The following is a 14,882-nucleotide window of genomic DNA, read 5'->3' on the forward strand; positions in this document are numbered from 1 at the left end:
CTGAAATGGATGGAGATCAAATTGAAGAAAGAGGAGGATGACCACATTAAGAAGTGAGTCAGTAGCTGTTCTGTACTGTAGGAGAGAGAGAGAGACAGGGAGACAGAGAGAGAGAGAGAGACCTCTGACTGGTTTGCACCAGTACTACCATTTACAGCTGTTTGTAGAATGTTTAGTTCTTTTCCAGTAGCTATTAGCAGCAGAAATAAAAAAGATGGCTGCAGTGTCCAGACCCCATAATGACTGCTTTGCAAGGACTGTGTGATAGTTAGATATGACTGCAGCCCACTTTGGATTGACTCAACTCACCAGTTTTCAAGCTTTTTGTGTGCTGAATGTCATGGCTGGCAGAGATCCTGCGAGATGTTCACCATGGCAACAACAATAACAATGAGAGAGGGCACGGCTCAGCGAAGGCACAACGAAAAACATTGGGGAGGATGAGCTGGTGTGATGGGGAGAACAGGCTGAGAACCCAAGTCCACCTTCCACCCCAGCATCCTACCGATGGTCTTTCAGCCCTTGGAGGCGCAGGATGGATGATCTCAGGCCAAGAGGGTTGGGGGGGGGTCTGTTTTGGGATGAACAACAACTGGTGTAATCCCAGAGACGCTACAACTCTCTCCCGCTCCTGCTCGCCTGGCTTTGAGCCAGTCCCGTGACGTCAAGTCTGCCTTCCCCGGGTGTTCACTCTGGTCATCGTCTCTGCTGTGTCCATATTACCACCACGGGCAGATAGCAACGCAGCATTGATGGAGCTGCATGGTGTCCTGTGCCAGTACTGGACCGGGTACTGGACCGGGTACTGGACCAGGTATTGGTACGGGAGCGTTAACTTAGCAGCTACGATGCTGCGTGTAGTGTCGCGGACATGCAGCCACTTTCCCAGTAAAAGTCTCCACCGCGCATTTAGTTTAGTTTAGCAGGTTGTCAGCTGTGTGTCTGCCCGGCGTAAGGATATTCTGTCTGTCCAGCATAACTTTAGCGAGTTTCCGACAGTATGTATTTGTGCTACGTTAGCAGATCAGCGTTGCCGGACGCTTCGTGCTAGCTGCCGCTGCACACATTGTCTGCGTAACTTTAGCGAGTTTCCGACAGACCGGTGAGTGTGAGGTTGTTGGTGGCGTTATAGCTGTATAGTGTGTGTGCAGTTTATTTGTCAGTGAATAAATGTTACGAAACTACAACTTCTCCGCTCCGCTCAAGCAAGCTGGAGAGACTGGAGCCGACTTCCTGTATCCTGCAACTCCAGCTCCGCCTCTTAAGGTGGGCTGTTAAGGTGGACCAGCTTTTCTCCTTAAAGAGATGAGCTGCTCCTCTGAGCTTTAGTTTTAACCAATAGCGTTAATCGGTTAAAATGCTTAATATCGGTTAACGGTTAAAGGGTTAATCATTAACATCCCTAATCACCACACTGACAGGAGTTTCAGTGTCTTCTGAAATGTCAACATAATCTTCCCTTGAAAGCATATTTGGGATGCTGTATATCCATGTTTATGTTTAAATATGAATATTCTGCTGTATATTTGTTCTACCAAACGAGGAACAGTCCTTTAACTGTGGAACAGTTAGACAGACAGGTGATTGGTTGGAGTAAACACTTCCCTTTCTTACCTTACTTCCTTGTAATAGTCATCAGATTGAAACAGTTAGTTATCCCTTGTGATATTTATCGTGAAAAAAAATCAAAGAGATTACTTTTGTGTGTGCTGTTGCGTTTGGCCATATGCAGACAACAATCCTGTCTCTGTGTCAGTTCTTTATGTTCTTCATCACAATCAACGAGCAGTTAGTGGAACCACTATGACAGTATTTAGAAACAGAATAAATGAAGTGATTGAACACTAGATCATTTTTCAATCTGCGTAGAACCACACCACCGATCACCGGTACCGGTACCGTGCTGCCTCCCTCCTCCCTCCTCCCTCTCTCCTGTAAGCCAGTGAGCAGTGACTTTAACCATTTACAGACAATGGTTAACTTCTCTTCTGATATTTAATGCTGCTCTGTTTGACAGTGGCTGTGCTCAGTCAACTGATCACGTCACCTTGTGCATGAGAGCCAAATCAGCAGTTCATAACAGATCTCACCGGTGTGAGTCCTCTGAATGTTTCCTATGGTCTAACTGTACGGCTGTTTCTGGCCAGATATGAGGAGGTGGTCCAGGCTCTGAAGGAGTGTGATACCCAGCTGGAGGCTCAGTGTCGGGTCCACACAGAGCGGCTGCAGAAGGCTGAGAAGCACATTGTCAAACTACAGGGCGATGTGGAGGTTCTGGCTGCACAGCTACGCTGTGGACAGGAACATCAGCAGGAGGCCATGGGTCAGAGAGATGAGACAATACAGAGGTGAGACAGACACTGATGAAAACAAAAAACATCATCATATTGGCATTAACAAACCTGGTATCTGTGTGCACTGCATGTGGTTGCTCATTCAGTGTGTTTGTTCGTGTGTGTGTGTGTGTGTGTGTGTGTGTGTGTGTGTGTGTGTGTGTGTGTTTTCCAAGGCTTCGCAAAGAGGTAGAAGCAACCCAGACTGGCTGGGACAAGTACATCAGTCAGGTCCTCAGTGAGACAGTTGTTAAGGATACAGAGATCATCACCCTGCAGGAGAGAGAAACTAAAGTGAGGACTGAGCTGGAGAGGAGCAGGGAGGAGGTGGAGAGGTGAGAGGACAGCAGGAAGATGGAGGTAGAGAGTAAGAGATGGAGAGGAGGAGACAGGTAAACCACCGTAGATATAAAATAGTAGATGCTACATTATATTAGTCATAACTGATGGGCTAATCGTCCGCCATCTTACCTGGGTATTGTTTACAATCTCCACCTATGGGCAGCACCTGGTTATCAGCTGTTCAGCTCCTAACTGCTTTATCAAAAGGAGCAAAGAGACCAGGGAGGCTGGCACCACTTCAAACATGTCAGTATAGAGTAGATGAGAGATTTATTCTTTACTTATAGGTCAACTAAAACTACAAAAAGTTGTGAACTAGCTAACTTTACCGTTGGGAGTCCACCAGGAGTTCTGCTGACAGCGTTAACCTTTCCAAACTAAACTTACTTCATCAGCTAAAACAATTCCTCATTTTATAAAATCTGTGTGTGTGTGCGTGTGTGTGTGTGTGTGTGTGTGTGTGTGTGTGTGTGTGTGTGTGTGTGTGTGCGTGCGCGTGCGCGTGCGCGTGTGCGTGTTACCAGGTACAAGCAGCAGCTGGGTGCTGGTCTGCAGAGGGAGAGAGCCTTAGAACAGATGCAAGTCCAGGTTGAGCTGGAGTGGCAGAGACGCTGTGAGGACACAAAGGCCCAACACTACCTCGCTAATGAGCAGCTAATACAGGACCTGAGCCAGGCTAGAGACCAGGTCAGCCTCTCACACATGACACAACCCCCATCTGCACAGTGTGTGTGGATGTACTGCTGCACATGCAGAGTAAAGTTCACCCTGTATATGTTTGAAACTGCTGCTGCTTCAGTCAGATCAGTATTGTACCCAGGGCCAGATTCACTAAGACGTTTGCAACTTTTTTTCAGGAAACAGGCACAAATGTGACGCATGCTGCCTCAGACACGTACATGTATACCAGGCATACGTGGATGGAGTCGCAGTTTGTGTTTCATTTTAGCGTGTTTGCAAGGTGCACCTTATTGCATATGCATTCATTTAAGGGAGGACGGTACAGATAATAGGGGGAGACATGTTAACACAGGTTATGTGTTCAGCTAGATCTACTAAAGTCACACAATTTGCACCAGTCAGTTTTGCCAGACCTGCTGCTCCATCTTCATCTAAAAATTGCAATATAATCATTTTATAAGTCATAGGTGGACCTGAAGTGTGGCTGAGGTAAATATTGTGGAATTATCACTAGCATCATTAAGAGATGAGATAAGACGAGGACTGAAGACCGACTGGTGCAAATACAACATCCATTATGTTATATAAAGAAACTGAGCACTGTCATGGTGGCAGCAATACACTGCCTGAGTAGTAGAACTGTTAGCGAGAGGACGGAGTAATCCGTCTTCTCTCTAACTGATCACGTTACCAGAATAATTCAAGTTTATAAACGTAATATTTTTGAATGAGGACCTTCAGTATTTAGATCAAGTAGCTCATTGAAAATAAAATGCGTCAGATTAAGTAGGCTACAGATATTATTCCAGTGTGTCTGATACATATTTAATCAATAATTAAAGGTCCCATATTATAAAAAAGTGCGATTTTCATGTTTTTATATTATTAAGCAGGCTTAAGTCCTATATAAATACTTTGAAAGTATCGAAACGCTCAATCCACAGAGAAATACACGCAGCCCGTATTCAGAAGCTCTGCATTTGAAACAAGCTGTCAGGATTTCTGTCCATTTGTGATGTCACAAATATGCCATATTTAGACCCTTTACACAAAATTAAACGCAAACATTCTAAATGTGTCCCAGTTTATTCCTGGTTGCAGTGTATGTGAATGTCATCAGCTGACAGGAAGTACACATGGACCCAAGCTGTTGCCTAGCAATGCAATTCTGTTGCAATTTCGTCGCAATTCCGTCGAAATGCGCTAAAACGGAGCGTTTCAGACAGAGGGTAAATACAGGTATATTCAGGCAGACAGTATGAGGAAAATAAAGGGTTTTTCGAACATTACATTTTTTAAACATGTTCTAGTAGAAACACAAAATACAAGTATGATCCTGAAAATGAGCACAATATTGGACCTTTAAGTAAACATAAGTATCGGATCAGACTCTGTATGGGCATATAGACTCCTTTAATTGTAGAGTGTAAAGGTTAATTGAAGATTCACCTCTGTTACTTGTACCTGTGCTTCTGAGGTCATATAAAACTGTCTCTTGCAGACTGAGTCAGTCACAGTTATTATATCCTCTCCCACTAGTTGCACCATCCTCCTCAAATTCATAGTTCATTCAAATTAATTTCTGCTGACACATAAGACACCTCCTGGCCGGCGCACTTGTTTTACAAATAACATTTGTGACTCCAGATGGAGAATGTATCACAAACAAGAAGTCAAATCTGTCAGCAGCGTCACCACTCATTTCTAGTGTTATTTATTTATTTATTCATATGCTGCCACTAGTTTGGGCAGTGAGTCCATTGATCTTTGTCAGGGTCAGAAATGGAACCACTGTTGTCGCTATGCTGGTTTGATAAATGTAGTGGATATTGATATTTAGTACTGAAGGTTCATGTTGGTCTCTACCAGGCTAAAGCAGAGCTGAAGGAGAAAGAACAAGATCTGCAGGATTTGACTGTCTTACTGCGTTCTGTTAAAACAGAGAGAGACCCGGCGGTACAGGTGAGAATACATCCACCGGACACTTTGCAGACTAGTGACAATGACACCGTTCAATGAAAAGTCACACTCTTCACTGTAAAGCATCATCAGTGTCTTACCTGGATCTGATTCATTTGCGAAGCGGAGTACATCAAAGTGCAAAACATGACATTTCCTATTGCCAGTAGGTGGCGCTGTGAAAATGAGCCAAAATGTGCATATGGATGTACTCAGGCAGGGACTTTTATCATGCATGCATTTTTTTTTTAATATTATTTTTAATGACAAATTTGACAAAACACATACATCAAACAAAAATCAAAACCCGCAACCAAACCCGAAAATTCACGCACTCGCACACTCACACCCACACACTTTTACACCCAGGGAGGAGTAATACAAATCCCTAAGAGAGAATTATCTGAACCGCATGTCAAGGACAAAACATACATATCATTACATACAGTATCATCCATGTGATAGTTAAATGCAGGCCATCCATAGTGGGAGTATTCAACAGCAGAACAGAGAAAATGAAAACAAAACAATCAATATGAATGGAAATATTGTCAAACTGAGTCCAAATATTGCAAAAAGGGGCCCCAAGATTCTTCCCATTTATGTTGACATTTAAAATTATTGGCTCGCAATTTCTCCATGTGTAACTGAGACCAATTCATGCAACCAGTTTCTGAAGCACGGTGGAGTTGGTGTCTTCCAGTCTTTGAGAATAAGTTTTTTTGCTACTACCATGCCCATCAATAGAGCTGTTTGAATATGTAAAGGGAGAGTTGAGGAGTCCACTGAAGATCCAAAAAGAGCCAAATCTCTGTCAGGAGAGAGAGTCCTTTGATAAACCCCAGAAAAAAAGAAGAAGATTCTTGACCAAAACTGATAAATTAATGGACAGTCCCAAAATAAATGCAGCAATGTACCATCATTTGATTTACATTTATCACAAATTGGAGACACAGAGGGGTAAAATGTATGTAACATGACTTTAGAATAATGAAAACGGTGAATCACTTTGAACTGAATTAACCTATGCCTGCTATTTATTGAACAACTATGAATACGGGAGAGTGCAGTCTTCCATAGTTTATCAGGCAACACGTCATTAATTTCCCTTTCCAAAGCCTTCTTAATACAGTTAACAGATTCAGAATCTTTGGAGAAATAATTCACAAATTTGGAGATAAGCTTCTTACTCTCTGGTGAAAGAGAAAGCAATTCTAGAAAAGTGTTTCTCTCGCAAGTAGATTCAAAATTTTGAATATTTTCCCTCACAAAGTGCCTAAGTTGCATATAACGGAAAAGATTGGAATGTGGTAGATTATACTTTGAGCTTAATTGACCGAAAGATGCAAACTTGTTGTCTAAATAAAAGTCCTTTATGCACTTCAGCCCTTTTACACACCATACAGCAAATGTATTGTCCAGTAATGCTGGGGTAAAGGCATGGTTGTGGCAAAATGGTGTATATATCGAAATACTAGGGACTTTGTAGATATGTTTAATTTGACTAAGAATTTTCAGTGAATTTCTGACAACAAAACTATGACTTACTGATTTAATAGCAGATACAAGATTAGTGTAGAGTAAGGAGGATAATGAGGAATATGGTTTTATTAAAGACATAAGCTCTAGTTTTAGCCAGAGGGGGGCAGAAGTGAGTGATTCGTGGTCTGGAGAGCCCCATTGCCAGTATGCCAGTGCCCTAGCATTGGCTGCCCAGTAGTAGTCTTTGAATACTGGAAGACCCAGACCACCATCCAAAGTGGGCCTGAATAGATGTTTTTTAGATAGTCTGTGTTTTTTATAACCCCAGATAAAATCTAAAATAATTGTCTCTAGCTTCTTAAAAAAATCAGCTGAGATCCATATCGGCAAATTTTGAAAGAGATATAAAAATCTTGGTAGAGATACCATGTTAATGGCATTTACTCTGCCAATCATAGATAGGGGCAGGGTCCTCCAGTATTCTATGCTGCGTTTCATTTTATCAATACCTTCTAACAGATTTAATTTGAGCAAAAGTTTAGGATTTTTTGAGATTTTAAGTCCTAAATATGTGATATAGTTCTGAACAATCTTAAAGGGGCAATCTTGTAAAATTGTATTTTCACCAGTAAACAGCAGTTCACTTTTACCCCAGTTTATTGTGTAACCAGAAATTTTACTGAATGTTTTAATATATTGTAAAAGATAAGGAACACCCACTTCAGGGTCCATTAAGGTAACAAGTAAATCATCGGCGTAAAGTGTAACAAGACATTATGCTGTACCAGCTGGAATACCCTTTATATGTGGGTGATTTCTTATCCCAATTGCCAAAGGTTCTAATGCTATATTAAATAACAAAGGGGACAAGCAATCTCCCTGTCTCACACCCCGATGTAAACTAAATGGCACTGAAGTGGTATTATTTGTTAAGACAGAGGATTTAGGAGAGCGATAAATCATTTCAATCCAGTCCACAAAAGTTTTCCCAAATCCAAACCTCCTCAAAGTTTCAAATAAGTAAGGCCATTCGATAGAGTCAAAAGCTTTATGGGCGTCCAATGTAAGGACGGCTGCTTGAGTCTTCTTACCTAAGTCAGAATACAATATGTTTAACACGCGACGCACATTGAAAAAGGAAAGCCTGCCTGGGATAAAGCCCACTTGATCTGGGTGGATAATTGTTGCTATATGTTTATTTAATCTGGTGGCCAATACTTTTGTTAAAATTTTATGATCTAGATTGAGCAAAGAAATGGGCCGGTAATTAGCAGGATCCATGGGATCTTTTCCCTTTTTCAATAACAGACATATATTTGCCTCATAGAGGGACCGTGGAAGCGTTTTTCTTGCAATTGAATCATTTATCATTCTAAGTAAGAAAGGTGTTAATATCTCATGAAATGCTTGGTAAAACTCAGCACCAAACGCATCCGGTCCAGGGCATTTACTGATGGGGAATGCCTTAATTGCTTCCACCAACTCAGCAACAGAAAACATTTCATCCAAAGAGCGCTGATTGCTCTCATTTAGATGTGGCAGAGTTAAAGTACTAAAGAACTGGGAATAATCTGTCTCTGTTGCTGTGGACGTAGAGGTATAGAGATCGGAGTAGAATTCTTTAAAACATTTGTTAATATCTTGTTGGTCAGTGAGTACTTCACCGGTTTTGGACTGTATTTTATGAATAGCAGTCTTTGCCTGCTCTCCTTTAAGTTGTCTTGACAGTAATTTTTGTGGTTTATCACTCAATTCAAAATGTTTTTGTCTCGTCTTCAGTAGTAGATTACTTATTTACCCTCCAAGGACAGAGTTATATTCTGATTTTAATTTCAGGATCTTGTTATAGTCAGACTGTAAAAGAGATGTTTTATATATTTGTTCTATATGAGTAATTTCTTGTTCGATTTCTTTCAGTCTCTTACATTTTTCCTTTTTCCTTGAGGTCTCAAAAGAAATAATAAATCCTCTCATTGTAACTTTAAGTGCTTCCCAGAGAGTAGAGTCTGAAACTACTCCGTTATCATTGATCTCTAAAAAGTCTCTGAGTTTATTGGCCATGTATTCTTTAAATCCTGGTGATGACAGTAGGGTTAAATCTCCAATTATATTTTGGTTTGGAAAGGGAAGACTGTAGCTGCAGCGTAACAGGACTGTGATCAGAAATCAATATATTGTGATAAAGTATGTTGCTAATATTGGGGATTGAACCAGCCTCCACTATTAAATAGTCAATTCTAGTATATGACTGGTGCACCGGTGAGTAAAATGAATATTCTTTTTTGTCAGGGTGTTGTATTCTCCAAATATCCACCATATTTCTTGATTTTATCAGATTGTTTAGTGTTTGAACAGAGTTAATAGTTGGAGGAGATTTAGTGGATGATCTGTCCAGGGATGAATCCAAATAACAATTAAAATCGCCACCGATGAAGACATTGGACGATCCATCCTCTGGAAGTAATTCAAAAACTTTACGAAAAAACGTAGGGTCATCGGAATTCGGGCCGTATATATTTAACAAGGTAATTGGGAATGAGTTAATATAACCAGAAATCAAAATAAATCTCCCATTTGGATCAGTAATCTTGGATTTAAGTAAAAAAGGAATATTATTACGAAACAGGATAGCTACGCCCCTTGCTCGAGATGTAAAGGGTGCTTGGTACACCTGTGAGATCCAATTAGGTTTTAATTTATATCCAGTAACTTTAGTAGTGGGAGTCTCTTGTAGAAATAAAATATCAGCTTTCAGTGAATTCAAGTGAGAAAAAACCTTCCCGCATTTAACATCAGTTCCAAGACCCCTAACATTCCACGAGGTTAGTGTGATTTTATCATTTAGAATAGGGGACATACTTACAAACAAGTCAGATAATCAGAAATCAAATGCCCATTCAAACCTTTGATACATGGCATGGATGATATGAAATAAAACAAAGTAGTAACTGAGTATGCAGACATATTTATGTAGTGAGCTGAAACGCCAAACAGCACACCTCTCCCCGCAAAACATCCACACTCGCACACACACGCATACCCCCAAACCCTCCCCCCACAGAAAAATAAAAAATAAAAAATAAAAAAAGGGAAAAAGAAAAAGGAAAAATTCCTCATAGTATTTGTTATATCTCTGCCTCACTCCTGAATTAAGGGATATTCAAATTGAATCCAATAACAGGGACCACACGTCTGCTGCTTAGCGCGTTCTCTTTATTTACCTTTTTTCTCCTGGTATACCCATAATGCATTTCCACATTCTAACAGTGGCCTGTTAACCCTAGACATGACATCCCCCCTTTCCTTGGAATTAAACTCTTAGTTACAGAAAACAAAATCTAGGATTATATTAAAATCAATTTAGCTGCCACCTCTTAAATCATATTTCAACAATATCCATTTTGCACTATTCTGAAATTATCCCTTACAAAACATATTTTTCTTTTAAAGAAATCATTAATCACTACAGTATTTTCCAAAAACTTGAACTGTAACAAATTATTTTCTTTCTAGAAATTAAACAGTTCTATAACCTTCACTGGTTATAAATCACGAACAGTGTGAAATTCTTTTTTTTCTCTTTTCAGAATCAGGAACAATATGAAACTCTTTCTATCATGAAAACTCTTGAACAAGTTATTTACAACTTATTTACGAACATAATCAGACAATCTACTGGGTGTTCGCCTGACTCTTTGCGGCCTAGAGGGCATCTCGGTGTGCGTGTATGTGTCAGAGTCATTTTCTGCGTGTGGAGTCTGAGCTACTGCGGTGTGTGTATCTTCCTCTATCACTTTATCCATTCCTGTGTTCTCAGCCCCTTGTGTTTCCTCCTCTTCACGAAATGTCCCTTGTCCCAGTTCACCTCCTTTATATTTCTTAACAAAGGTGGTGTTTCTCGCATATCGTGCTCCTGTTGGTGATTCCACTACGACCTTGTTTCCTGTCTTGCTGATGATTTTGTGTGGAGTCGCATTAAACGTTGTGGAGAACTTGTCGGTTTTGTCTTGCCTCAAAGAGTACAGTATCACCGACACTGACTTCTGACTGCTGCGCTCTTCTGCGTGTGTCTGCATACAATTTACTCTTAGCTTTTTGCTCTGTATCACGATCACACACTTCCTGATCAGTGTGCATCTCAATGAGTTCTGGCAACTTTCCTCTGATCTTTCTGTTGAACAGCAATTCAGCAGGGCTTTCACCTGTTGTTGCATGGTTGATTCTTCTGTATACAGTCACATATTTTCTCAGTTCTTTTTTCCAATCCAGTCCCTCTGACTGTGCAATCCTGATTCTCTTCATCAGTGATGCATTCTGGCGCTCAACTTCTCCGTTGGCCTGAGCATATTTTGGTGTGGTTTTGATGTGAGTGATCCCACTTTCCTCGCAGTATCGACTGAACTGTTCAGATCTGAACTGAGGTCCATTGTCAGATTTGCATGTGACTGGCAGTCCATGTCTGCTGAAGATTGACTCAAGACTGTCTATAATCTTGCCTGTCGTGGTGGTGGTGGTCATGATGTCATATTCATAGCACCGGCTGAAGTAATCCACTACCACTAGAATGGAATGACCTGACGGGAGAGGTCCCAGTATGTCAACAGCTACGTCCCGCCAGGGTCCATCAGGTAGCGGTGTGGGTCTCAGCGGCTCGGGTGGGTCAGGTCTAGCCACTATTTGACATCCGTGGCAAGCTTTACAATGTCTCTCAGCTGCACTGTCCATGCCGGGCCACCACACTTTTGTCCTGAGATGCTGCTTCGTTCCCACTATACCCAAGTGTCCCTCATGGGCTAGTGCAAGTGCCCGTGTTCGTAGGACCTGTGGCAACACTATATGTGTACCTCTCAGAACAAGATATCCTATTGTGCATAGCTCATTTGCGATGATTGCATACTGTTTGCACTTATCAAAATGTCCAGTTGCTACGGCTTTGCGTACCTCTCGCAGCTCTGGATCAGTGGCTGATGCTTCTTTCACTTCTCTGGTGGTGAGTGCTTTTGGCGTTGCATTCACTGCCACAAATCTCACATACTCATCAGCTCCATGCTTGTGTTCAACCTGTTTCACTGTGTTTGTCAGGAGTCGTGACAGTGGATCAGCAATGTTGTTCTTCCCCGCTATGTGGACTACTTTGAACTCATACGGCTGTAGCCAAAGAACCCACCGCTCTATCCATGCGCATGGTTTAGAGTGGGGACCATAGATCACTTCCAATGGTTTATGATCTGTGACTAGGTCAAACTGTCTCCCATAGATGTATGGATGTAGTGTCTTGCAGGCCCAAACTAGACCTAGCGCTTCTTTCTCTGTTTGAGAGTATTTACGCTCACAGTCAGTCAGGCTGCGGCTCACATAGCATATCGGAACTTTAATACCTTTTTGGTTTTGCACTAGAACTGCGCCTAACCCCACAGGACTTGCATCCACTATTACCTGTGTTGGTGCTTCTTTGTCAAAGTAGGCGAGGGTGGAAGCTCTAGCTAGCTCCGCCTTAAGGGCACTGAAAGCTTGTTTCTGTTCTGGCCCAAACCTGAAAGGCGTGTCCTTCCTTGTCAGGCGTCTCAGTGGTTCTGACAGGGTTGCAAACTGTGGGATAAATCTGCTGCTGTATCCAACAAGCCCAAGGAACTCCGCACCTCTGTGTCGTTTTCTGGTTCCCTTGCTTCTGTCACAGCTCGCACTCTCTCCTCTGTCGGCCCGATACCTTTCTCCGACAGCAGAATCCCCATGAAAATCCGTCTATTCATGTTGAATTGGCACTTGTCTCTCTGAGCCTGTCCATGACTGCGTGTAGCCGTCCGTCATGTGTCTGTTGGTCATGTGCGTGTATGATCACGTCATCAGAGATGTTCTCAACGCCTTCGATTCCAGCTAGGGTGTTGGCTATCTCGTGCTGATATTGTTCACTGGCAGATGATACACCAAAGAGCAGCCTCTTGTATCTGTACAATCCGTTGTGCACTGCAAATGTGGTGATCTCTCGTGAATCAGGGGTCAGCTCGAGCTGGTGATAGCCCCATTTCAGGTCTAACTTGCTGAATATGGTTGAGCCATTCATGCCCTGGAGCACCTCGTCCACAGTGGGGATTGGAAAGCGTTCCCTCACTATAGCCTCATTAGCACGTCTCATGTCCAGGCAAAGTCTAACATCACTTTTTGGTTTTGGGGCGACCACAACTGGATTCACCCACGGGGTCGGCCCATTGACAGGTTCAATAATGTCCAAGTCCATCAATTCCTTTATTCTGGACTCTACTGCCCCCCTGAGGTTGAATGGTATGCGCCTGATGGGCTGGGCTACTGGCCTCACCTCTGGGTTAATGTGCAGCTTTACCTGTCTTGTTTTCAGCTTTCCTACTCCGCTGAATACTTCTGGGTACTGCTGTTGGAGTGTTTGCTTAATGTCAGTTACAGCAGAAATGTTCTCACCTATTCTCAGAACCCCCAGTCGTGTCGCTGTCTTTTTTCCCAGCAGTGGTTCACCGTTTCCTTTGATTACAATGAACTCGGCATGTTCAGTTTTGTTTCCTATTAAAACTTCACATGTAAATGCACCCTTGACTGTTAATGGCTGGGTGGAGGAATATGCATACAGTTCCCTCTCAGTCTTAGGGATATATGAGTGACACTTTATGCGTTCTGATTTCAGTTTTTCCCATACATTTTCTCCCATTACATTTCTTGTTGCTCCAGAATCAATCAGCATTCTCATATTCACTCCCCCCACACAGAAGGTAAGTCTCTCTGGCATGTTGTCATCATTAATGGCAAAAGCAAAGTCATCATGTGTATCAACATTGTTTACTTTCTGTTTTGTTTTCGAACCTTTTGTACGGCACATTTTTCCATAATGATCTTTTCCTTGGCACTTGTGGCATGTCTGTCCGCGTGCAGGGCATTTCGGATCTCGGCCAAGATGATCAGTATTCCCACATCTGTAGCACTTTCCATCATTTTTATTTTCACTGTTTGGTTTTCCTTTTGTATTCCAATTTCCGTACTTTCCCTTCATTTCTTTTTGAAGGACTCGATTCACTGTCTCTGTAGTCGCTTTCACCGACGTGCATGACATGCTCTCCATTTGCTCCTCGATGCTCTCACAGCGTGAAGCTATCTCCAGTGCACGTGCTAGCGTCAGTCTGCGACCCTCTTCTAAAAGTTTTCTGCGTACATATTCAGATGTCCCTTTACTCAAAATGGCATCTCTGATCTGATTATCAGAATCTCCTCCATAATCACAGTCTCTTACAGCTTGTCGCAGTCGTGTTGCAAACTGCTGCACCGTCTCCTCTGGCTTCTGTTGCAACTTTAGAAATGCGTGCCTTGCTAATGCTGTGTTGACTTGAGGCACGAAGTAATCGCTTAGAGCGTCGACTGCCTCCTGGTAGTCCGTCGGCTCACCCGTGTCCGGTAATGTTGAGAAAACATCTTGTACATCTGGTCCAGCTAGATGCAGTAGTAGTGCACGTCTCCTTTGCTTTGTAGCTGCTGTTGAATCTTCGGTTATAATAAGTCCTTTACCGTCGACATATAGCTCAAACGACGTTAGCCACCTCTTCCATCTGGAACCTAGCGTAGCCGGCTCCGTGTAGCATGCAAAGTTCTGAATTCCGGATTTCTCCATACTAACTAACTACCTAAACTTGTACGTTTAACTAGCTAAATAGCGTTCATCCTCGTCGCCAATGTTATATCCCTGCTTAATTCAGGAGTAAGGCAGAGATATAACAGTATTGGGGAAACGCATGGCAAATGGCCAGCAGCCAAGAGTCCCTCTCAGAAAAATATTAAATGCGGACAATGGGCTACATCATACAGTGGAAAAAAATACAAAGAGTAATATAGCACTTAATCCGCCGTCTTGTTCATTTTTAACTTAGATGGAGTAGAATATAGGCATAACAAAGTTAATGTTCTCAAAGTTCCCAGTTCGAAAGCCTACTTTTTCAACTCAGATTCTATGAAGGACTTGACGTCTCCTGGGGAGGTAAACACCTTTACCTGGTCGTTGTGCTGGACATGAAGCTTAGCTGGAAAACGCAAAGAGTATTTGACCTCCCTCTCCCTGAGCGCTTGGGTTAC

General features: G+C 42.3%; 1 protein-coding gene across 1 annotated transcript in view; it reads left to right on the forward strand.

The window, feature by feature from the left end:
• Positions 1-14,882, forward strand: part of ccdc57 (coiled-coil domain containing 57) — a 46,829-nt gene that overhangs the window by 18,993 nt on the left and 12,954 nt on the right. The window contains 5 exon segments of the mRNA XM_037755982.1: positions 1-53; positions 2,148-2,348; positions 2,510-2,668; positions 3,200-3,362; positions 5,226-5,318. The exon segment at positions 1-53 is cut by the window's left edge and continues 22 nt beyond it. Coding sequence (XP_037611910.1) covers positions 1-53; positions 2,148-2,348; positions 2,510-2,668; positions 3,200-3,362; positions 5,226-5,318 — 669 coding nt within the window.

The sequence above is a fragment of the Sebastes umbrosus genome, chromosome 20, assembly GCF_015220745.1.
Source record: "Sebastes umbrosus isolate fSebUmb1 chromosome 20, fSebUmb1.pri, whole genome shotgun sequence".
NCBI lineage: Eukaryota > Metazoa > Chordata > Actinopteri > Perciformes > Sebastidae > Sebastes > Sebastes umbrosus.